The sequence below is a fragment of the Labrus bergylta genome, chromosome 14, assembly GCF_963930695.1.
Source record: "Labrus bergylta chromosome 14, fLabBer1.1, whole genome shotgun sequence".
Taxonomy (NCBI): domain Eukaryota; kingdom Metazoa; phylum Chordata; class Actinopteri; order Labriformes; family Labridae; genus Labrus; species Labrus bergylta.
The window spans coordinates 28,373,653-28,397,755 of record NC_089208.1 but is presented as its reverse complement, the minus strand read 5'-3'; the positions used below and the strand labels follow the sequence as shown (position 1 = coordinate 28,397,755).

The window sequence follows — 24,103 nt, the reverse complement described above, 5'->3', positions numbered from 1 at the left end:
TTGGTCCACAAGCCTTAGTTCCAAGTGGTCCTAGTGGACCCTGTAACACCTCCATCCACATCTCTTTTCTTAATAGATTTAATGAGCCTTTTTTAAAATCTTTACCAATTAATTAAACATTTGATGACTTAATAAAACTATTTCTATTTCTTTTTTAAACTTTTTTTTTAATTATAAAACTATTTCCCACATGTCACTCAAAATTTTCGCAACAAGAATAGCTCTGTGGTGATTCGTTTGGGTGGGATGACAGAGTGTGTGTGTGGGGGGGGGGAATTACTGTATACATTTTAACCATTTTAATCAATGTAATGCAGTAAAATTGTTATTATATTTGAAACAGCAGCTTTAATTAAAAAGATTACAACATATATCATGTATAATGTCTCCTTGAGCCCACTTATAATAAAGTGAACAACTAGACAATTTAATTTGAATGAATTAACATCAGGAAGCATGTGGTTCGCTTTGACGTTACCTGGAAACTTCGTCACTTAGTCTACGCCCACTGTCTGAACGTGGACCAATTGGATTTAGCCAAAAATTGTATTTCGTCATCACTATTCACGTGGACCAATCACGTCTTAGTGCGTGGAGCCAGGTAGGCGGGCCTTCGACTGGAGGGTGGTGGTTAAGCAAAGCGTCAAGATGGCTGCAGTTTATACCGGATGCAGTGGACTCTCCCTTTCAAAGTAAGTTTGTCTCATCCGTAGCGTGCATTGTTCCATAACTCCCAGATGTTTAACTCGTGGTCTGAATAAGACAATAGCACTTTTCTCTGTGGCGTTTTTCTACTTTACACTTTTAAATTTGACTAACATAACTATATGCAAGTTGTATCTAAGTATGTTTGCCCACACGGCTTTTAGAACTGAAAACCAGACCGGATATTCTACCTTGTGATTTTGTAAAATTGACAACACTTCCACCCGGCAGCGGCTGCAGTCAGTGGATCCAATGAGGTGACGCCGCGTTCGGGCCCGACAAGTGAGAGCAAGCCGGTGATAAGGGAACTTAAAACTACCGTGTGACAACAAAGAGGCTCTGAAACAGGCCGAAGTCAGGAAACTTCAAGTATTAAAGCCCACCCTGAGGAGCACAGTTTGGAAACCTCTGAGTTTAAGGTAAGCGTGTGTCTCTGCACAGTGTCCATCATGCTTTCACATTGGTACACAGAGAGTGAGCTAGCTTACAGGCACTGTGAACTAGATGTTTCTTTCTGCTTTATTGTGTTTTCTAAGGTCAAAGGATGAGCTACTCTGTCCAAATGTGTCTGAATTCATCGGTCAATGGATGATGGTGTAACGTTACTAAATGTTGCTGTATCTAGAAGAACAGATGTGTACTAGCACTATTAAGCTAGCACACATCTGTTAGTTATACTTCGACTAGCCAATTCAGCCTGCTGATAATTTCTTGAAGCTGTAGGGATTTTTTTTAGGTAAATCATAAAAAAAACAAGAGTTATATCTTTGCATCCATCTTGCGTTAATGTGTCCCTGTCTCACCTGGGGACTAGAAGTGTCTATGCAGATCTCCTCAAACAAACAATCATCTGATAATAGATGTACCTAAACGTTATTTTAAGCTCTGTATACATTTTCACCTTTAAAAGTTAAATACATACTTTATTCTGCATTAAGCTTCTTCTTTTTTTTACTGTAAATATTAAAGCTTTAGCCAACATCAGAACTTGACAACTATATTAATGCCACGTGTTTGTAAACTGTGTACACCTTTGAGGGTGGGATCAGGTGTATGTTTGATTTGCATATCCTTGGGCAAAGGCCATGGCACAGCCTGCAAGTGTCACACTGAACTGTCACACACTTATAGTGGTTCACTGATAAATCTTCACTGAATAACAAGGAGTCCAAGCAGAATATGATAATGATCATTTCCTTTGTAAGAGATGCACCTGCTACAAAAAGCATCCCTTAACAGCTGGTGGAGAAAGATGAGCAGGAGATCCAGTGTGTTTAGTATAAATGTTGCTGTGTGATTGAGTCCTCAGAAAAACATGTCAAAGCTGAGTGTTTAAGCACACAGATATTGTTTTCATAAGAATGCATAATGTGTTTGTCTTTACAGCTCATCATGGGGAGGAGGAAGCTGGGGCTGTTTGCTCTGTTCTGCCTTGTTCTGGCAGTGTTGCCTTCTCACACAGGTAATAATATCCATCATCATATGCAGATGTATTCTTCTAGACACACCTGTTTACAGCTGCCTTTTTATTAAACAATTTTAATAAGATTTTAAACTTGCACTGTAACTTTAAACTCTTTTTATAGTTTTACTTTATTTATTTCAATTAATTTCATTTGAATTATTTTTATTTGAACATATGTTCAGATTGAATAATTTCAGTGATTTTTTTAAATGTTCTATTTTAATGTTTCTTTTCTTTCCTCTGTCATGATGCTTTTGATGTCTTGTGTGAAGCACTTTGAATTGCCTTGTTGAAATGTGCTATATAAATAAACTTGCCTTGCCTTCTAACATGAAGCTACAGCCTAGATTTACAACAATCATGGTAAATGGTAAATGGACTTGAGCTTATATAGCGCTTTTATTTATATATATATATATATATATATATATATATATATATATAGCACTCATGAATACATACAGAATGAATGATTGCAGTTTGGAAACAGATAAGCTTGATCAATAATGAGCCTCAGTTCTCCCTCAGTATACAGTATGTTCCTGTCTGCATTACCAGCTTTATGTAACTGTGTTTTTTTGTGTTTGCAGTGAGTGTAGCTGTCATGTCTGTCGACCTTGGCAGTGAGTGGATGAAGATGGCGATAGTGAAACCTGGTGTGCCGATGGAGATTGTTCTTAACAAGTGAGTTTCCCTGCTGTCTTCACCTGGGTACAGTGATTCTGTGTCTTTGACCTTTGACTAAATGTAAATAAGGGAAACGCTCTAACCAAATTTAGTATATTTGTAAAACATTTTGGAATTGCTTCAGCAGCCTGAAATGCTCTGTATGTGTAGCAATGTAAACCTCGGGGACAGATCTGCCTGATGGCAGTAAGGATGTGTCCTAAAGTGCCTGTTTCCACCACTGACTGACTCCCGTTGTTATTCTTTGTGTCTACACAATATAGAAATGATCCATACAGAGATAGGACTGTTTATTTACAAAGAACCAGACATAGTCATCACCATAAGCCTACCAGGAAGCATGACTGGCTTTGAAGCCAATGAGTAATAGTGGTCAGTGTTAATACAGCGATCATGCTGTCAATTATGTACAGTCATCCACTTTTTCAATCCTATTGTGAAGGACACATGTTAATGAGCAGATTTCTTCTTGTTGTTTTTTTTTTGAGGTAGGAACACTGAAACATTTGTTTTAATCTACTAGGAAGCTAGTTGGCTTGCTCTTAGGACCTCACGAGGAAGCTAAATCTTTAAAAGTGTTGTCAATTTGTCTTGGCTTCATGTGGTTCTAAATGTCTTTCAGAGGGATGTACCGGACCACCGGTTCAACACTGTTTCTATTTCTCTGTAATAATGACCCATTGGTTTTTGCACCCTTTTAAAGCCACTAACCATACTTCTATAAGCTTTTTTTTTACCATGCAGAACAAAGTATTGTCTGGACCACTTGCTGTTTGTTTTTAGATTGTGTGTTACACAAATCATCATTTTAAACACAAAAGTCACAAAAACTACTGGAATACTTTACAAAAGCATGTATAAATAACAGAAAAGTGAAGCAGGAAATAACATCTGAACACCATGTCTGTTGTATTTGTCTTCAGGGAGTCAAGGAGGAAAACACCCATTGCTGTATGTCTGAAGGAAAATGAAAGACTTTTTGGAGACAGCGCTCTGGGAGTGGTAGGATTTCTTCTCAAATGTCCTAAAAGGAGTTTTCAATAATGTCAGCGTAATCTGATTGATATTGTTCTCACAGTTAACACAAAATGTTCAAGTCAATTCAACATATGACTGATCTTTTCTTTAAGCCATTAATGAGTTCATTGTTTGTTCATTTCAGTCTGTGAAGAACCCCAAAACAGTATACAGACACCTCCAAAGCCTCCTGGGTAAGAAACACGACAATGTCCAGGTGGCGCTCTACCAGAAGCGTTTTACTGAGCATGAGCTGCAGGAGGACCCGGTCAGAGGAACGGTTTACTTTAAAAGCTCAGAGTGAGTCTCTTTCATTTTTCTTTTGTTTCATTTTTTTTTTTAATCCCCCATCATGAAATTAATCCATAGATTGTTTACTTGTTAGCAACAGTGGGTGCTTAAAACAGTTTCCATGTGATTTTCATGACCTTATATTTCACCTGTATATGATAATGTGCTGTGTCAGGCTGTTCATCTCTAGAGTGTAAATGTTTGTTTTGAACCTCTGAAAACAGGTTTCAAAGCTGATCAAGACAGAAAAACACACATTACAGTCACTGTAACTAGGAAGCAGTTGTCATGGAAACGTCAGCTATCAATAGATTATTGGAAGAAACGCAGCATTGTTTAAGACGTGGGAATCCAACTTGACCTTCTGATTTTTTTTGTTTTGTTGTTTTTCTTCCAGAGAGATACAATACACACCTGAGGAGCTCATCGGCATGGTGCTCAATTACTCCTGCGGACTGGCTCAGGACTTTGCAGGTCTGTTGGCTCATATAACTGCAACTATTACAAGTGTTTTAATATGTAAAAAAAAAAAGAGTCATTTGTTGGTTTCTGCTTCAATCTTTACTCTTCTACTTCCAGAACAACCAATCAAAGATGCAGTGATCACCGTCCCAGCCTTCTTCAACCAGGCAGAGCGCAGGGCGGTCCTGCAGGCGGCACAGATGGCGGGGCTAAAGGTCCTTCAACTCATCAACGACAACACGGCCGTGGCTTTAAACTACGGGGTCTTCAGGAGGAAAGATATCGACAACACGGCTAAGGTACAAAGCCAGGATGACTTCCAAATTCATGTTGAAGAATGTGGCTGGTGTTATTTATCTAATGTCAACAAATCATTTATATGGACTCTTATTAACAATAAATGCATTTCTAGACATTTTCACCGACACACAACTGAACATCTCCTGCAGGCTGCTTCTGAAATCTTCCTTGTTTTGCTTGTTTACACATGTCCCTCACAGCGGGAAGGTGTCCCAGTCAGGGGGGGAGGGGGTGGTCTCATGAGGCAGGACATGATGTAAAAAGAACAATGTGGATATGGCAGACAAAGCAATACAGTCTGATGCTATGGTGACAGTTATTGTCTTTATATCAGTGCTAGTCGGACATATTCAAGTTAGCAGAAATAGCAGAAAATAATATCCTAGTGAACAGAAAACATAATGAAGCAGTTTCATTAAGTGAGCGAAGACTGCTCCGGTCACATGGAAAATGTTCTAGGGGCCTGGCATGAATAATTCTGTGTAAAGTCTGGTGTGAATGTATTTTCTGTTTGCGTTCACACATGCAGCTCACCCTGATATTTTTCAGGAAGTGTCCAGGTGTTATGTGCATGTGTTAAAAGGGCTATTCAAAAGAAATGAAAGTATGTATACAGAAATCCTGTGTGCCATAGAGCTCTACATGAAATAAAGAGACACACTGTGGCACTCAGTCACATTTTGTTTCATTACCATTAAAATAAGATTCAATGTTTATTAGTCACAAAGTCCAGCTGTTAGAAAAACTGACTATAGAGTGCAGGATGTGGTTTATTCCACTGAAAAATATTACCCAACAGATGCACATATCCACAGACATAATGTTTAGTGAGACTTGACGAGACTAGAACGGGGGTTTCAAAGTGCTTCAAGCAGGACTAGCACCTTGTTTGGTTTGGTTTTTAAATGTGTCCACATCAACAAAACACTGAGTATCAACAGCTTTATTCTCTGAATGTATTCACCATGTGCTCGAGGAGTGCTAGGATGTGATTCTTATTTGATATGGTACTGATTGTAGACTGTAAAGTAAACTCTGTTTCCTTTCAGAACGTGATGTTTTATGATATGGGCTCAGGCAGCACCACCGCCACCATCGTCTCTTATCAGACCGTCAAAACCAAAGAGGCTGGCACCCAGCCGCAGCTGCAGATCAGAGGAGTCGGGTGAGTTCTCTGACAATAACAAAGTCAGTTTCTGTTTGAGAAATCTGCAACAACTAGCTGTGAAACAAATCACAGTTGACTTGTAATCCGTACTGGTCCCCCCTGATTGGTTCGCGGATAGATGGAAGAATACATCATCATGTTGTAAACTAAATTCACTGCAAATAAATCCCTGTGCAGAGTCTTGGTGAAAAGAAAAGTCAATCAATCAATTCATACCAAATGTTATCTGAAGACACAAACAGAGCCGGTCTAGACCTTACTCTTTGTTATATTATTTACAAAGACCTAACACTAATCCAGCATGAGCACAGCACTAAGCAGCGTTAAGCAAAGTTACAGCGCAGAGGAAGAACTTCCTGTTAGCAGGCAGAGACTTCAAGCAGAAACAGACTCATGTGCCCGATAAGTGGGATAGCAGGAGATCCAGAAAGAGAGAGACCGATAGAGATAAACAACAACAATGAATCAAACAGATTCATAGATACAGTGGCAGTAATAATGGTAAAGGACGTGTGGTATAAGCAGGAACAGATAGATAGATAGATAGATAGATAGATAGATAGATACTTTATTGATCCCGAGGGAAATTCAAAGCATCCAGTAGCAGGTTATAAGACATACATGACATGAAACATTTGTTACAAATTAACCACAAAAGCCCCCCTCCCATACATATATATATTAACCTGAAAAAAAGATTTAAAGAATACCCCTAGATGAATCAAACTTAAACTGTGCAATTAAAAATAGACTTATACAAGAAATGTACATAACCCGTGCAGGGATAAAAATATATGTGACATTTAAAGCAAGAACCTAAAAACATTTGAGGAAAAAAATCTGTAATTAGACCTGAATATAAAACTGTTGACCTTCTGAAGTTGTGTTGTTTATATATGTACAGCAATGTTTAAAAAGAAGATGCTATAAACAGCAGCAAATGAAATGGGAAGGACTGATTATGATGATCAGTTGAAGTTGAGCAGCGATCAGATAAAATATAATAACACTTGGTGGAAGTCAGAAAATTATTTTTATTTCTGTGTGTAATGTTGATGAACTTGGTTTTTGAATCGGTAAAGTGTTTTATTTACAGACTGTAGATTGTTTTTGAGCCCCTTCTCACTAAAGGAGGAGTTCAGGTGTGTCTGACTGCTTGATGTTGTGTATGCTGAACCATGAAGATAAGTCAGTAACAACTTTGTGATAATGCAGATAGAGCATCAGGGCAGCTGCCACATTTCTTCAACTTAATCTAAATGAGTCTTTGTGTTGTGTGTGTATATAAAGTCACAGAATGTTGAATAGGAAATAGATACGATGAAGATATTAAAAATCATGAGTAAATAATGCAAAGTATATACTTAATCAGCTAAACATGTAAATAATCACTTTAAATCCAACTATTCATTAATAAAGTTATTTCATCAGTCATGCATTAAGATTTTCTTGGAGTTCAATCATATTCATAATTTTAAGGTTTATATTTGATTAATGCATTTATCATAATATTGACCTCTCATACACCCCCTGGAGGCTGTTCTATGAACTGTGTGTATGAATTCCCTGTTCTTATCCTGTTGCTGACTTTAGGTTCGACCGCGGGTTGGGGGGATTTGAGATGGACTTACGACTCCGGGACCACCTGGCTAAACTGTTCAACGAGCAGAAGAAGAGCAAGAAAGATGTGAGAGAAAACCACCGGGCCATGGCCAAGCTCCTCAAAGAGGCTCAGAGACTGAAGACTGTGCTCAGTGCAAACATGGAGTTCATGGCCCAGGTGAGTGCTGCTGCGACCTGAGCCTGCAGCCTTCAGTCTGTCCCGCTGGTTTTAGCACATGGTAGAAATGTTTTAGGGTTGTCATGATACCACAAGTTTAAACTTTGGTACAACACTAGAAAGAAATCAAACAATATTGCTACCTGTTTCGTTAGCAACAAAGATCCCAGTCCCAGGCACCAATAATGTAACTTTCACATTTCAGTAAAAGAAAACTGTTTTTTCAGGTGGAAGGTTTGATGGACGACATTGACTTCAAATCGAAGGTGACCCGGGCAGATTTTGAAGAGATGTGCACTGATCTTTTTGAAAGAGTGCCCGGCCCCATGCAGGAAGCCCTCTCTGCTGCAGAAATGAAGCTGGTCAGTATTCTATCTCACACATGATGAGATAAAACTTCCATGATCTCTTCATGGGGGGTTTGTCTGAAGACGGGACACGAAAAGGCAGAATAAGAAAAAGAAGATTCACATTAATTGAAGATAGTCTCCTATATAAAAGTAGTATTTGTTCAATGTATAGCAAGTCATTACATCTTTATGTACAAATATGTAAAGAGTAAATTTACCTGTTCAATTCAATTAAAGGTTCACATTTTTAGATTAAATACAATAGTTCAAATTCTAACTGTAATTACCAAAAAACTGCATATGGTAAGATAATTATTATTTTTCAAGAGACAAATATAATTTCCAGTCCCGGCCTTAGTTACATTATCATTCTAAATGCAGATGGATGTGAACTGCTACTTAAACTAACTGTGAGAGGAACACAAGGGAATGCATACAGCTGTTTTGTTTTAGAAATAATGTGCAGCATTTATAAATGAATATGTAACGGTAATCTAATTTTGAAAGTTGCATTAACGCCCACTTGACTTTAAAAATGTATTTTCCTTACATGCACTCTGTGAGTAGTTACACACACAAAGATTTTTTTCTCATAGTCCACTGCACAGCTCCTACATTGCACCTTTTGTACATTTTGTGTTTTTTTTATCTTTATTTTTTATATTTTACATTTTTTAATTCTATTTTATATATTGTAATAGCTTCTTATACTGTATTATTTAAGTTGTTGCTAGTTCTGTTTTATTTCCTTGTTAATTGTTTAGCACCAATACACCAAGTCAAATTCCTTGTATGTGTAACTGTACTTGGCAATAAACCTCGCTTCTGATTCTGATAATGATTATTTCTTCCATTTGTCTACAGGATGAAATCGAGCAGGTGATTTTAGTCGGTGGCTCAACTCGTGTCCCGAAGGTGCAGGAAGTCCTGCTCAAAGCTGTGGGAAAGTAAGTATCAGCGACAGTAGAGCTAATCAGGTTTCAATTTCAATGACAGTTTTTGTTTCTCATGATCATGAAAATAAGATAATGGAGATTACTGTGCCGCATGCCGTGTTCTGTCATGTGTGGATAATGTTTCAAAATGTGTGCTGTTATATATTTGGCCACAAGAGGGCATCACAACTATCTCAAAAACATAGTTTGTATTTATTGATATATTATTTTGATATATTAATATTTTTGTAACTTATTTCAATTATTGCTTTTTTCCCCAAGTGCTCAGAATGTAAAAGTGATGAGTGTTTAAGTTCAAACATTCATGTGATCCAGATGTTGTAAAATCAATGAGTAACTATGTTTAATAACCGTGATCTCAACATCAATTAAAAATAATCCTCATGAGGATTTTAGACACAATGGACAGGGATGTGATCCTTCCACATTTATGTAATACAAACATCAACTTTATTAACAAATGAGATCAACACGTTTGAAGCTGATCTTCTTACTACAAATGTTGCTGGAGCATTTTGACCTCTTCAAGCCTTTCACTCTTCATGCAGCTTGTTCGTTGGTGAAGTTGTGCCAGACAATCATCTGCTTCTTATAGATTTATCTGCAGTTCCAGATTTTCTTTGACCTATTAGACATTAGTTATCCATGTGGGCAGTAAGATTATGTATATATATGCAGAGCATTTAAAATTTTTTTTTTTTTTTTTTTTTTTTTTCATTTTTAAAGATCCCCATTGAAAATTAATGAATTAGGACCATCTCCTCTCACTCTAGTGAGTAAGTTTGGAGAAGCTCCAGCTCTGCAGGTTATCATAAAGAGAGACATGTGGCCAGTGGACTTAGATCAGTGATCTCACACTGACAAGACATCACACTGACACATTTTTATCGAGGGGGGCTAGAACCGAGCATTACATGCAGCTAATGCTACAGCTAACAGGAGGACGTAGGAGAAGCCGCGTTTCCGCGGACTTTGAATTTTTGCACATAGATGTGCTTAAACATGCACAGGACACTTGGAAAACACACTAAAGAGCATATAAAACCAGAAAAAGCATAATATGGGACCTTTTTAAAAAAAAAACAAAAAAAACAAAAGACTCCACACAGACCTCACCTGCTTTGAATGAAATCATGAGTGGAACTTCTAAAAACAGAAGTTTTGTTTTGGTGAGTTCAAGAAATCTTCTGCTGATGAAGGTTGTCAAAGGAGGAGACACATTAAGGCCGAGAGAGATGGAGGGAGGCGATGATGTTATCGAGACCAGACTTCGATTTAAATAATCTAAATCTTTTAACAGTATGATCATGATGATGTTACTTATTACTGTGCAAGCTCTTTGCCAATCACAACCCTGCACTAAGATGTTAGTCCCTTCTTTTTCACTAAGAATTTATACTTTGAGCCACGTTGTTTTGTAACTGACAAGATAAAGAAGTTTTAGTTTCAGATCAACATTTTAGTTTGATTATGTTCTCTTTTTCTCTGCAGAGAGGAGCTGGGTAAGAACATCAATGCAGACGAGGCAGCAGCCATGGGTGCCGTGTACCAGGCTGCTGCCCTCAGCAAGGCCTTCAAGGTCAAACCCTTCCTGGTCAGAGAAGCAGCTGTGTTCCCTATTCAGGTCAGTGGATATCTCTCACTCTGCGGAGACTTTCTGATACATGGATCATTTATAAAGCTACTGTTTGTTTTTGTTTTATCAACACACAGCTGGGGAGGTGATGTTGAATGATATACCTTGTTTGTTCACTTTGTGGAGAAATTCTGATCCGAGATTAAAATATGATTCTGTGCATTGTTCACGGCTGCTAACTTCGATCTTAACCCGAACCCTAAATCTGAAAATAAACCCTCCACCACTCATGTTTACTATAACAACATTAGGTGGAGTTTACTCGTGAGTCAGAGGAGGAGGGGGTTAAAACCCTGAAACACAACAAACGTATCCTCTTCCAGAGGATGGCTCCTTACCCCCAGCGCAAGGTCATCACTTTCAACCGCTACAGTGACGACTTTGCCTTCGACATCAACTACGGTGACCTCAGCTTCCTGAGCCAGGAAGAGATCAGGTGAGACAGCTCATGCTTTACAATGTTGTATTGGACTGTTAGCAATGAAAGGCAAAGGCTGATAGAAAACATATATTAATGTTACTTTGATGTTAACGTCTTAGGGCCGGGTTAGAGGGTCCCTGATTAAAGATGGTAGGGGATATGATGATGCTAACTTCAGAGCAGACAAACTGAGGCAGGAAGCTGTCACCCAATGTTGTCATGATAACTAAGAAGCATTTTCTCAATATTATAAGACATTTTCCCCTTTGTCTGTAGAAAGCTCTCATGTGGCAATATGAAGTATGGGAGCTCAGGGAAGCAGCATTTTCATATTGTTGTTTGTATTCTTAAAGTATTGAATAATTGTTATTTAACACAATTTAGTTTAACATCCATTTATCTTCCACATGTAGTTGAGGTGTGTGAATCCTCCATAGTTATTGCTTTGATCACTTTGTACACACTCATGGTTTATATGTGTGATTAGAAGCTGGAGACACTCAAACAGATGTACACAGTATGTGTGGTTAGTTTTAATATAAATCCCCCTTGTAGAATTTGAAATGTATACAGGACTTGCACAGTAATGTTCTAAACTGTGGTGAAAGATGTGATGTTGATGGTATGATCTTCACTGAGAGTCTCTCTATGATGCTGAAGTTTTATGGAATCACATTTGTGCCAAAAAAATCAAACAAAACTTCTTAAATTGCAAATAAAGATAAGAGTTTGAGAGAGATATAATCTCACTCAAGCAAAAAAAATTACTTGCAATTATCGGTCCTTTTGTTTACAGTTCTCTCCTTTTCTTTCTCACTGATAAGACTTTTGCTCTGACTGTCAGCTTTCTCGTTTGCGCTGCCTGTCTTTTTGTTTGTGATTCTGGCACAAACCTCTCGAGTGGGCGGGCTTTATGAGGAATGCGTCCCCATTGGCTAATGAGTTTTTGAGTGACAGCTCAATGCCCCGGACATTCCAGGAAGTCTTTTTACTGTTTTATTTTTTTTTTGGCAGAAATATGATTCCATAAGGTTTTGTACTGTATATCAGCTCTCCTCTGGATTAAAACCTGTTCTCTTCTCTCTGCAGTGTGTTCGGCTCTCTGAACCTTACCACAGTCAAACTGTCTGGAGTAGGTAGCAGCTTCCAGAAGCACACAGACGCAGAGTCAAAAGGCATCAAAGCCCATTTCAACATGGATGAGAGCGGCGTGCTGCTGCTGGATCGGGTCAGTCACACTTGTCAGCTTTCTTACTGGTCTTGAGGATTTGACACTTAATTGCATTATTTGTGGTTTGAAAAACACTGTATCTTTCAAGAAAAAAAACAGTTTTCATTTTCTGTAAAATAAAAGACCTAAATGACAAAAATGTATTTGGAAGATGGGAGAAATGTTGAGCACAAAACAAATCTTTACTTTCTTCAACAAACCTATAAATAGTAGAACTGGAGTACATTCTTTGCAGTGGTCTTTACATTTTCCACAACTGTATATACATGTTTCAAATAGTTTTTTTTTTACGTCATACCTCCTGTAATTCACTTAAATATCAAAATGTTAATAGTTTGCTGCACTTAAAAGTAGGCAGGCTGTGTCAGTATGCTCGGATATAAAGGAAGGAAACCTCTTTGATTTACTTGTAACCTCTCTATTTGTACCATTATTCAAGTTGTCCATGTGTGATCCACAGGTGGAGTCCGTCTTTGAAACTATCGTGGAGGAGAAAGAGGAGGAGTCAACATTAACTAGTAGGTTTGACATGTCTGAAACCATGACACAACCAAATCATGATCACTGACTCTGAAGTGTCCAACAACAACCACATCCTCATTCATGTGTGTGAATGTGCTGTAACCTGTTTAGTGTCTGCCCACTCATCCTCTTGTTTTGATTTAAGACTAACGAATTCCTTCACATGATCTCAGTATACATCACCTGCACCTTTAACACTTCACTGTTGTCTTGTGGGAATCACTGAGTGAATGTAAACTGCAGCTGTACTGAGGGGTGGAGGGAGTCAACAGGTATAACTTTAGTTCACAATAATTGTAGTTATGTCATTGGGAATATAAAAACTACCAGTAAGGTAGTGTAGATGAAATGATTGGCATCTTAACCTGGATACTTGTCACTGTTAGGTGGGGGTTGTTTCTGTTGTATAAATCCAATGACGAAATCGTGAAACAGACTGGAGATTATAACACCATTTAATCGGCCGAGGTCAGACAACTTCATCAAACAAGCATGCTTACAAATCACTTGACTGACAAAGTGCTGACAAAGTAACAGTGTTCACAGTGCTGCTTATATTCCGTTAAAAAGGTGCAACCCACAAATTCCTTTATATTTGGGTGCATCACCATAAACAATGAAGATGACATGACACTGATTTGTATACGTAACAGATGTAGACTCTCTGTCTAGCAAACAGTTGCTGACAACATATAGTTGGCTCCTATCCAAACATAGATCTGCTACTACTTAGGTGCTTCACCCATAAAAGTTTACAGCTTCAGACACCCAAAAGTAGGAGTGTTAACAGGTGGTAGACAGACTTGAACAATACATTTCACAAAGTTACCAAGATGAATGAATTTCATGAAAATTCGTACTAACAGTCACTCAGCTTTGACTTACCGGTAGGACCGAGCGTCCCCTCTGACGTACACACAGAGTCCATCTCTACTTTTGGCTGCATTGTTTGGTTCTGTCGGTGTTGAACATGGTCTACATGATGACTGGTCTGCTTTGTTCAGGGGTGTTGTGATGAACCAGAAGTCTCTAGTTTTCTATTTCTGGGTAGTTAGCAGGCAAGCTTAAACCATAGAGTGTATAAAACATGGACGTGGTCTCAGTGACATCACCCATTGGTTTCTGAAGTGGATTTTTGAAGTCAAACGATAAGAAATGCTGTCTCAAACTCACTTTCAGTTAATCTAAAAACAGAAAAAGAGGCGGAGATGAGGCGAGCCTCAAGCCCCTTTTTGAACCAGGCTGTAAACATCTTTATTTCTGCTTCAAAAATTTACATTTTAACAACGGTGTCAATAGGACTTCCTTGGCTTTTGCAGCCAGCCCTATGTGGACACTTGAGGAACTGCAGTTTTTCGCTTAATTTTTAATTCTTGAAATTGCCAATTGGTCGTATTTGTTGACATTATCCTCTCCTCCCAGTCGCGCAGTCCACAATGATGCCTCTTCAGGCAGGTTTGGCAAACTATTCAACAGATGGAAAATGATCCAACCTACAGAGCTGAAGCCAGTGATTGCACTTCCTTCTACCAATGTCACCATTTGTGTTTCTTTAAGAGGTCATACATGCGTTAGCAATACAATTTAACAAAACAGAATAATAGGGATTGCAGTTTGAAGGACAGGCTGGATGCCACATCGTCCTGCTCTCATCACCACGCTGAAATCATTTTAAGGAAGAAGACTCAGTGCAATGCTTTGAAAGTTCTGACTGCCATTGTCTGCTACCTGACCTCAATTACCCATTTTAGTGTATAAGACTCGTGTTGTCTGGGGTGGCTGTGGCTCAGTTGGTAGAGTCGCACCTCTCAACCGGAAGGTCGAGGGTTCAATCCCCAGCTGGGCAACATGTCCGATGTGTCCTTGGGCAAGACACTTAACCCTGAATTGCTCCCGCTGCTTCAGTGGTGGTGTATGAATGGATTAGTTACTTCTGATGATACTACATATCAACCTCTACCATCAGTGTGTGAATGTGTAGGTGTGACATGCAGTGTAAAAGAGCTTTGAGTAGTCAGAAGACTAGAAAAGTGTGAAACAAGCTCAAGTCCATTGATCTTCTGAACTGTCACTCTCCTGTCTTTCAGAACTGGGTAACACAATTTCCACTTTGTTTGGAGGAGGATCATCAGAACCAGCTCCAAATATGACTGAACCTGTCCAGGTATTCACGGCGCCACACACCACGCACATCAGTTAGTCAAGAAAAAACTAATTTAAAAAAAGTGAGAGATCTAGAGTTTATACAAACTGCTGTACCTCCATTCTAGTGATAGACATAACATTAGCTTGTTTGCATTGTGCAGTATTTCTTCAACCTTATAAAATCATTCAAATTTTTAGAGACTCCTACTTTCTGTTCCTTGGGGTTAGCCTGTGTTGTTAAAAAAAAAAAATTATTAATAAATTAATAAATTATTATTAGTGGTAACCATAGCAACTGTCTCCTGTTTCTTTGTAACCAGGATGAGGAGGAAGTGCCTCCAGAATCAGGAAAGGAAGGCAAGGACGAGGACAGTAAGGATGAAGCCCAGAAGGAAGAGGCTCCCAAGGAGAAGCCGGATGATACAGAGAAAGGTGAAGAGAAAAGTGAGGAGAAGACGGAGGAAGAAGGAAGCAAGGCTGAAACTAAGGTAGGATCAGTCACTCATCTTTCAGTGAAATGTGCTGTTTAACAAAGTTGAATTCAAGATACAGACTTGTTATTAAAAAGTTACAATATGTATTTCTGGTGAAGGAGGAGAAGGATGAAGAGAAGACTGGAAATGCAGAGGAAGAGAAGAATCCGGAAAAGACGGCAAAACCACAGAAGAAGAGTAAAATCTCTGAAGACATCATAGTGGAGCTGGTCATCAAAGACATCCTGAACCCCACAGCAGAGGACGTCGGCTCCTCTAAAAAGAAGTAAAGCGAAGCAGATCTGTATTGTTTTCCCACTCTTGTTGTTTTGATCTCAGTTTCATTTACTAAAAAGGTGTCCGTGTGTCTTTTCAGGTTGCAGGATTTAACAAACAGAGACCTCGCCAAACATGAAAGAGAAAAGACCCTGAACAGTCTGGAAGCCTTTATCTTTGAGACTCAGGTAGGCAGCACAAGCTTCTTTTGTCTTTTTGTGTGAACTTGTTTTGAAGTTGTCTTTGCAGTTTAGAGAAGAGCTCAGCTAAATTTAAAACAGAATGTGGTGACTCTTCTCTTTTCTGATTCATCAGTTTTTATAATAATGATTCATGTCATTTGATAATGGAGGGGGGGGCAGTAGCTCAGTCGACAGGTCGCAGGTTCAAGTCCCGGTGCAGACGAAAATACAGAAGTTGTTCTGGTAGCTGGAGAGGTACCAGGGCACTTCCCGAGCACTGCCGGGGTGTCCTTTAGCAAGGCATCGAACCCCCAACCGCTGTGGTGCGCCTCCTGTGTAGCAGTTTGTAGCAGCCCCACTCTGACATCCCTCCACTAATGCATGTCCACAGGTCCTGTTTGTGCATATGTGTGATTCAGACCTATGTGTGTGAGTAGCATGTCCATATAAATAACACAGTGTAAAACCAGAATTTCCCCTCAGAGATTAATAAAGTATTTCAAAATCAAAATAATGCTGATATTTAAAGGAAAGAATATCCTTATGATGACGTCTCAAAAAAGCAGGTGGTTTACTACAGAGTTTAGTTTCTTAACTTGCTTTAAGGTGGTCTGTTTACTAAGTAAAGATAATGAAGACATGTAAAAACACTGAACCATCAGATGAACTTGAATCTGTGTTTTGTTGTTGGTAGACATTAGCTGATCTGGTTTCTAGGTGCTCTGCTTGTTCTGGGTTAGAATGACCATCATTTAAAGGGTTTCTAGAGCCAAACTATGTGCCGAGGAGTCTGCAGCTGCAAACAGACATGCCAAGTGATTTTAAGAAATAAAACACAGGATAAGGCAGTTTGACATTAACAGTAACTGCTAATTTTCTGCCAAGCTTCAGGACCTGCAAGCTGAGCTGTTGCTAACATTAGCTTAGCTTTTTCCTCTGATAACATCCAGGCATATAGAGAGCCTAGATTTTTTCATTCAGCTAATTAACAAAGTTAAAATGAACCATGACCTATAAGGAGACCTGACTGAGAAGGTTTTGAAAGCTGGTCATTCAAACTTAAAGGTTCAGTCTTGCTTTTTAAGGTTTGTTTCAGCTGTGTGATATGCTGTTAGATCGATCTATATTGGTGATGTTTTATCATCATACTTTTATTTGAGGGTTTATTTTTGGGCTTTTTATGCCTTTATTTAGAGGGAGGATAGTGGATAGAGTCAGAAATCAGAGAGAGAGAGAGTGGCGGGTGACATGTGGAAAAGGAGTCACAAGTTTGGTTGGAACTCGAGCGACCTGCTTGGAGGACCACAGCCTTTGTACATGGGGCGCACGCACTAACCACTAGGCTACCGGGGCCCCATCATTAATTTTTAATGACCTATTTCAAGATCTGTTTATTGACCAGCCGTTGTTTAGAAGGTAGATGAGCCAACATGAATCATTTGATGTTAAACCATTAATGAAAATATAAACGACCAGTTTATTCAGAAATGACGTCACAACAAAGAAAATAGGATGTAATGTTCCAGTGATGTTACAATATATCCTCTTTCAGAAATCACAGTACTCCTGTGTTCCTCCTACAGGATAAGATGTACCAGGACGATTACCTGCTGGTGGTGTCAGAGGAGGAGAAAGAGCAGATCTCTGGGAAGCTGAGCGAGGCGTCAGAGTGGATGGATGAGGAAGGCTACACAGCCAGCACCAAGCAGCTGAGAGAGAAGCTGTCTCAGCTCAAGAGCCTGTGCAAGGACATGTTCTTCAGGGTGGAGGAGCGCCGCAAGTGGCCTGACCGCCTAGCTGCCCTGGAGAGCATGCTGAACACCTCCAGCTTCTTCTTGAGGTGAGTATTCAAAGAGAGGAGAAAAGAAGGTAAAGATGAGGACTCTGTCAGGTAGTTTGGTAATGACTTATCTTGTTTTTTTTAAAAGGAGTGCCAAGCTGATTCCAGCAGATGACCAAATCTTCACCGAAGTTGAGCTAAATTTGTTAGAAAAAGTAATCAACGAAACAACGGTAGGTGGATAATGTGTTGTGAATGTTTGTGCGATCACATTTCTTAGGACTGCTTAGAAGTGTTCTCCTGGATTTTTAGTTATCTTGAAGCCTAAATTACTGTTAAGAATAAAATGCCGGGGGTGCTCTTAACTGTAACAGTGCATCTTAACAGAACTCCAGCCTCAGACATCTTGTTACCACACTCTGTCTTTGCTTAGCCTTCAATTATTTTAAAGGCAACGGCAGAGCAAAATGCATTTACTACATGTTTGGGTTCTTTGGCCAAATCTGAAGGCAGATACTTCATAAAACTTACTAACAACTGACAAATGTTCCTGCCAGCCCCTTAGTAAAGTTGCCATGTGTGATAACGCAGCAGGAAATATTCCGTCCTGTGACCGGCGCACAACCATAGGCTGTAAACACACATCTTGTGGGATCTCCATGCACATCATGAAAATGCTTTATTTTCTTTTATGTCCACCAGTATGTTCTTCTCTGCTCTTCTGTTGATACTGTGAATGTGTCAAACTGTTTAGAGGGCAGAAATTGTCATCAAGGCCTCGGACTCTGCCACTTCTGCGTTGTTCTTTTTATGTTGTCTTGCCCCCCTGAGATCCCCCCGTCTGACAGAGATAGTACCGTATTTTCCGCACTATAAGGCGCACTTAAAAGCCATTAATTTTCTCAAAAAACGACAGTGCGCCTTATAATCCGGAGCGCCTTATATATGGATCAATTGGTTAATTGGTTGATCCATACTGGTTGTACACGGTGCTCAGCGACACTGACTCGGATAATGACGAGAGAGAGCCGGGCATGTTGGATGCCGTACTCGCCCAACTGTTCAATTCGGACACTGAAGAAGAAGAATTCGAGGGATTCGTGGATGAATGAACTGAAAAAGTGAGCTTTACGTGTTATACATAACTGAACAATGTTGAGTTACGCACTAACGCAGGGGTGCCCAACCTTTTTTGAACCAAGATCTACTTTTAAAGTTACCAGTCTGCCGAGATCTACCAGTCCACATAGTGAGCCATAGCCTTTACCAACAGCCTACAAACGCATTTAATACTCACACAACAAACAGAAAATAATAAATGAGAGTTCTGTAAAAAATAATGCAGACTACAGACTACAGCAGGCTGCTGTGAGATGATTTTGCTTTTGTTAAATTAGCTGCAGACACGGTGAGAGTGAACGGAGTAAAGTCCAACCGACTGTTTGACCGGGTCACGTGTGTTCCCACCTCGGTCCGTACGGATCACGGATCAACTGTGTGCTGTAGCACTAAAAGTAAAAAGTAAAAAGGTTCGCGTGGTGGCTGGCGCTCCTGTGCATGTGTGTGTATGTGTGTGTGCGTGTGCGTTTGCGCTGTTTGTTGGTGTGTCTCGTCCCCCGCGATGCTCACAGTCATCGCAGCAGAGAGGAGCAGAGAAAAGTAGCTGCAGCTTCATCAAATGCGCTTAATACTCGTAGCATAGTTTCTATATATGACTTTTTGGTAAAACATTTACCCCCCCGGTTTTACCTGCACGTCATTGCGCATGCCTGCACTCTCTCTTGCGCGCGCTCGCTCTCTCGCTCGCTCTCTCATGCACGCAGCAATTTCATGAATAAATGAAAAATTAAATACACACAGGTCAGAAGTATACTTGGGCTCCCAACACAGGTATCGTGTGTGGGAAACAGTGCAATGAGATGAAATTGAAATCACTTTTCTATTTTACAATTGTATTTTATATTGACAAAACATCTCGCGATCGACTGAGAATCAGTCAGCGATCTACCTGTCGATCCCTGAGCGACTGTTTGGGCACCCCTGCACTAACGTTTGAATTAGCGGTATCAGACTGTGTTTCTTTTACGTGTTTACAACTGAACAAGGCTGGGAGATATTGTGAATATGCACATTAACGTTTGAACAACGTTGAGTTATTGTGAATGCACTACGTATAAAACTACGTTTTGAGAGTTAAGAGAAACGTCAAAGAAATAATTTATTATTTGGGGAAATCGTCTTATGTACTTTTGTTTTTGTAGTTTTATACGTTACGTTTTATACGTATTTATATTTATATATTCACAATATCTCCCAGCCTTGTTCAGTTGTTAACACGTTCTATTCTATGCGCCTTATAATCCGGTGCGCCCTATATATGAAAACAGTTCTAAAATAGGCCATTCATTGAAGGTGCGCCTTATAATCCGGTGCGCCTTATAGTGCGGAAAATACGGTATTTCAGTTTGAGGTGTTTGTTTCAACAACAGGGGGCAGCCTGTCTGAAATTTGCCATTTTCAGGTGTTAATATGTGGAATATGCTTAAGACTCATTTTATAAAATGGTTCCTAGTTTGCTAAATGTCATCTTTACTGATATGAGTGTTTCCTTGTCAGCTGCACCGTCCTTTTTTCTCAGGAACAATGCCTTCTCAGAGTTGTTAGGTGTGTTGTTTTGATCAGTAGACGGTAGTAACTTTGCTTACTACTGTCTGATCTTTGTAAAAAAAAAAAAGAAATTTATATTGTGTTTTTTTCCTCTACATCAAGAAGTTTGGTTTAATATTAATTAAGTTTGAGCAAACTTGTACTGGGGCAATTGCCTTTTTGAAGCCTTGAGTTCAGTACTATGGCAGATGACATCTTTCATACAACACAAATATATCGTCATAATCTAAATCACTATGACATCATCCAGATAGTTTTTTTTTTTTTTTTTTTTTTTTTTTTTTTTCAGACTTTAAAAATGTTCCTCTGAAGCCTTCCTTAGTACATTTGATAAGTTGTCACAAAGACTCTTGTCTTGGTTTAAAGTTGAACCTCATGTGTTGTATTATCTTTCTCCAGACGTGGAAGAATGATACGGTAGCAGTGCAGGAGAAACGCTCTGCAAAGGAGCGACCTATCCTACTCTCTAAAGACATCGAGTCCAAACTGGCTCTGCTGGATCGAGAGGTCAACTACTTGCTCAACAAAGCTAAATTTGCTAAGCCGAGGTCCAAAGCCAAAGCCAAGAACAGCACCAGCTCGGATAAAAGCAGTAAGACAAACGACACAGCAGAGGAGAAGGTCATCCCCCCCACAGAGGAGAGCACTGCGACAACAAGTGGTGGGTTCAAACACTACTCTTCAAATGTTACTGTTCCCTTGTGAATATGAAAATCACACCAGCTATAAGACTTAACTCCATGTATGTTTTTATTCACCTACAGGAGGACCAGAGGAGCCTCAGCCAGGGGAAGTCCCGCCCACAGAGGAGAGCACTGTACACACAGACTCAGACAGCCAATCACAGCCCACAGAAGAAACAACTACAGGTCGGTCTTCCACACCTGTCGCTGATGATGGAGAACTCTAGGGGGTGGAAACAATAAAAAAAATAAAAAACACCACCCTTGAACTGAATGACCTCCTCTCTGACTGGAGCATCACATGACTGCTGGATTATTTGATTTGTTAGCTTGTCTCTAAATCTGTTACAGAGGCAAGATACGTTTTTAAATGTTTGGCCTTATTGCTGGTTATATTTCAGGGTCAAAACAAATAACAGGTACACAATGTTTTAGCTGGCATATCTGAAACAGGCTGTGATAGATACACCATCATTCTGTCATCAACTAAATATGCTAGAGGCACATTCATCCTCTCAAATCTCAACTTGTTTGTGTGTTTATTATTTTATTATAATCTGTTGCTACTACAGAGAGTTTTAAAAGCTTCAGACCTCATCGCTTCAACTCTAAGCTCATCTCTTGAGCAAACCTGAGGAAGTGCTGCTAACTAACTTAAATGCATGCAAGTTGATCCGTACAGCAACTGCAACTTGCATAAAGATTATTCAATCCCACTGCTCTCTGCCTCTCTGGCAAACACACTTCTCCTCTCTCCTGCTTGTGTTTTGACAGACTGATTACACATGGGAAAATATCATAGTGTGTTTTAATGTCTGTCAGCCCACCACTAACATTTCAGTTCAGTCTATGTTTTGTGTTTTTCTTCTTCAGCTCGTAAATGTCTCGTCTTCATGATGGAGAAACAGTCATTTACAAAACATTTGTCGTCATTTTTTTGTTAAACACTGGCAGGGATGACATAAGGCTGCATTGTCTTTGGCCTAGGCCTTCTGAATGCTAAAGGTAATAGGTAATCACCATGGCAACAGCATTGTATGTGAGCGTGTGTGTAATGTTGAGGCCGTAAACACCACAATTACTCAGCACATGTAGCTCAGGAGGAATGCCCGTACACAAAGTAATCTTTTCTTTCTTTCTCTTCATTATTTTCAGGAGCAACAGAGAAGGTCCACATAGAGGATGAATTATAACAGCTGGAACTGGGAAAGAAATCACTATTTATTGACAGTGTATAAATGTTCAAGTTCCTTCTCTCTTAGTTTTTCTTGTTTTTTTTTTTTGTCCCTGGTGACCGAACCGCTTGAATCTGACTGGATATGCAACAGAGACTGCTCATCTTACCCCTACCTTCCCCACCCCTCTTCTTTATTTGCTGCTCATCTCTTCTGTCTGTCATCGACTCGACACTGAAACACAACAAAGAAGCAGTTCAACAAAAGTAAAGTCTGGGACTCCGTCTGTGCCGTGATGGATACGGGTCAAGCCCACCAGATGATGACATCCCACAGAGGGAGGTGTGAGCAGTGTTCAGACTTATTAAAGTAACTACATAGACTTCTGATGAGGGGGGGGCTTGACATTTGTACGGTTAATTCATTTAAAACTCCACTCTTTCCTGTGCCTCTCAGCTTTAAGACAGCAGCTGTATTTGTAGGGAAAACATTGTCGTAAGCCTTATAGATTCAATCTAAAACTATATTGGAAGTACAGTTTTTTTTTTTTTTTTTGTAATGAAACAAAGCATTCATCCAATCACAACGTGAACTATAAATATGCCCCAACATATGTTGATTGGACTTTGAGAATAAGTAAATCAGAGGAAACTGAGAAATTAGAAGTTCTTCTGAAACATGTCTATAATTTGGAATGATGGCTGATTATTTTGAACATAATTACACAATTTGGGTATAAATGTGGATTAAGGATTAGTATGCAGAACGAGTGACATACTGAGTGTGTGTTCCATGATAAATCACTTACATTTTTTAGTACATGCACTCGATTGAACTTGTTTCTCCCATCATTACTAACCCACTGAAACTCATTCAGTGTTTTTGTATGTTTGAAATCTTGACTAAATAGAACGATAACCCCTGTTGATGATGAGTATAAAAAAAAAAACATGTGTCTATAGTGTAGCACTTAAGTGCAGATTGACAGGTGAGCTGCCAAATAAGTAAAACTTAATATATAAACAGTGTCTCCATATTTCTGGTTCCCATTATATCTCTGATCCAGCTGACTGAATTAAATGAGTCATGATTTATTTTTTCTTCTGTTGATGCCAAAACAACACTGAATATGTTTTGGCAGTCAAAGTCCATCTTTTAGTCTCATAAGCTGCTAAACTCTCGAGAGGAGGTGATGTGTTCAAGTTGTCACTGCTCTCATCATGACTGGGTGGCGGGGAGGGGGGGACTTAAGTTCATGTGCTCTTCTGTTTGTTGCACTCTGTTATTTGAAGGGCTGACTGAGGAAAACAAAATTCATGAGTGGGGGATGAAAATAATGTGTGTTAAAGCTGTTAATAAAAAAAAACATTTTTTTTTAATTGGATTGAAATCACGTTCTCTGGTTATCCATGTCATGGCCTGACACTCTTGAAAGCTTTGTCTCATGAAGGAGTCAGGTAATTATCCTCAAATTTGGGACACGTTACATTGACCTGATAAGAATTTTCCGGTGAAATTCATGTTCACTGTGAGCCCACATCCATCTCAGCTAATATGTACTAAAGTAGACTACTGCAGTGATTACCAGAACAAGTATCACACAAGCCTTTTTTAGAGTTAAAGATTAAAATAGTGAAGTCTTCCATTTTTTTAAATGGTAAATGGATTTGAGCTTTTATTGCATTTTTGTAGTCTTCTGAAAACTTAAAGTCACACACTGATTACAGAGGA

The 24,103-nt window shown here is 39.3% G+C and overlaps 1 protein-coding gene across 1 annotated transcript; it reads left to right on the top strand.

Annotated features, from left to right (window-relative positions):
* The first annotated feature begins 949 nt into the window (after positions 1-949).
* Positions 950-23,751, top strand: hyou1 (hypoxia up-regulated 1). Its single transcript, XM_020646072.3, has 24 exons — positions 950-1,124; positions 2,092-2,167; positions 2,761-2,854; positions 3,781-3,859; positions 4,020-4,174; positions 4,563-4,639; positions 4,745-4,926; positions 5,977-6,092; positions 7,689-7,875; positions 8,103-8,237; positions 9,090-9,172; positions 10,673-10,805; positions 11,069-11,253; positions 12,328-12,466; positions 12,930-12,987; positions 15,079-15,155; positions 15,457-15,624; positions 15,729-15,895; positions 15,986-16,073; positions 17,651-17,907; positions 17,996-18,080; positions 20,914-21,175; positions 21,279-21,383; positions 22,353-23,751. The coding sequence occupies exons 2-24, from the start codon at positions 2,098-2,100 to the stop codon at positions 22,388-22,390; spliced, it is 2,940 nt and encodes a 979-aa protein (XP_020501728.2). The 5' UTR covers positions 950-1,124; positions 2,092-2,097; the 3' UTR covers positions 22,391-23,751.
* The last annotated feature ends 352 nt before the right edge of the window (positions 23,752-24,103 follow it).

Bases quoted from the DNA above. Each gene is read 5' to 3' on its own strand.
- hyou1 (XM_020646072.3), top strand. From the start codon at position 2,098: ATGGGGAGGAGGAAGCTGGGGCTGTTTGCTCTGTTCTGCCTTGTTCTG. The intron at 4,927-5,976 runs GTACAAAGCCAG...GTTTCCTTTCAG, and splicing joins ATATCGACAACACGGCTAAG to AACGTGATGTTTTATGATAT. The intron at 15,625-15,728 runs GTAGGATCAGTC...TTTCTGGTGAAG, and splicing joins GAAGCAAGGCTGAAACTAAG to GAGGAGAAGGATGAAGAGAA.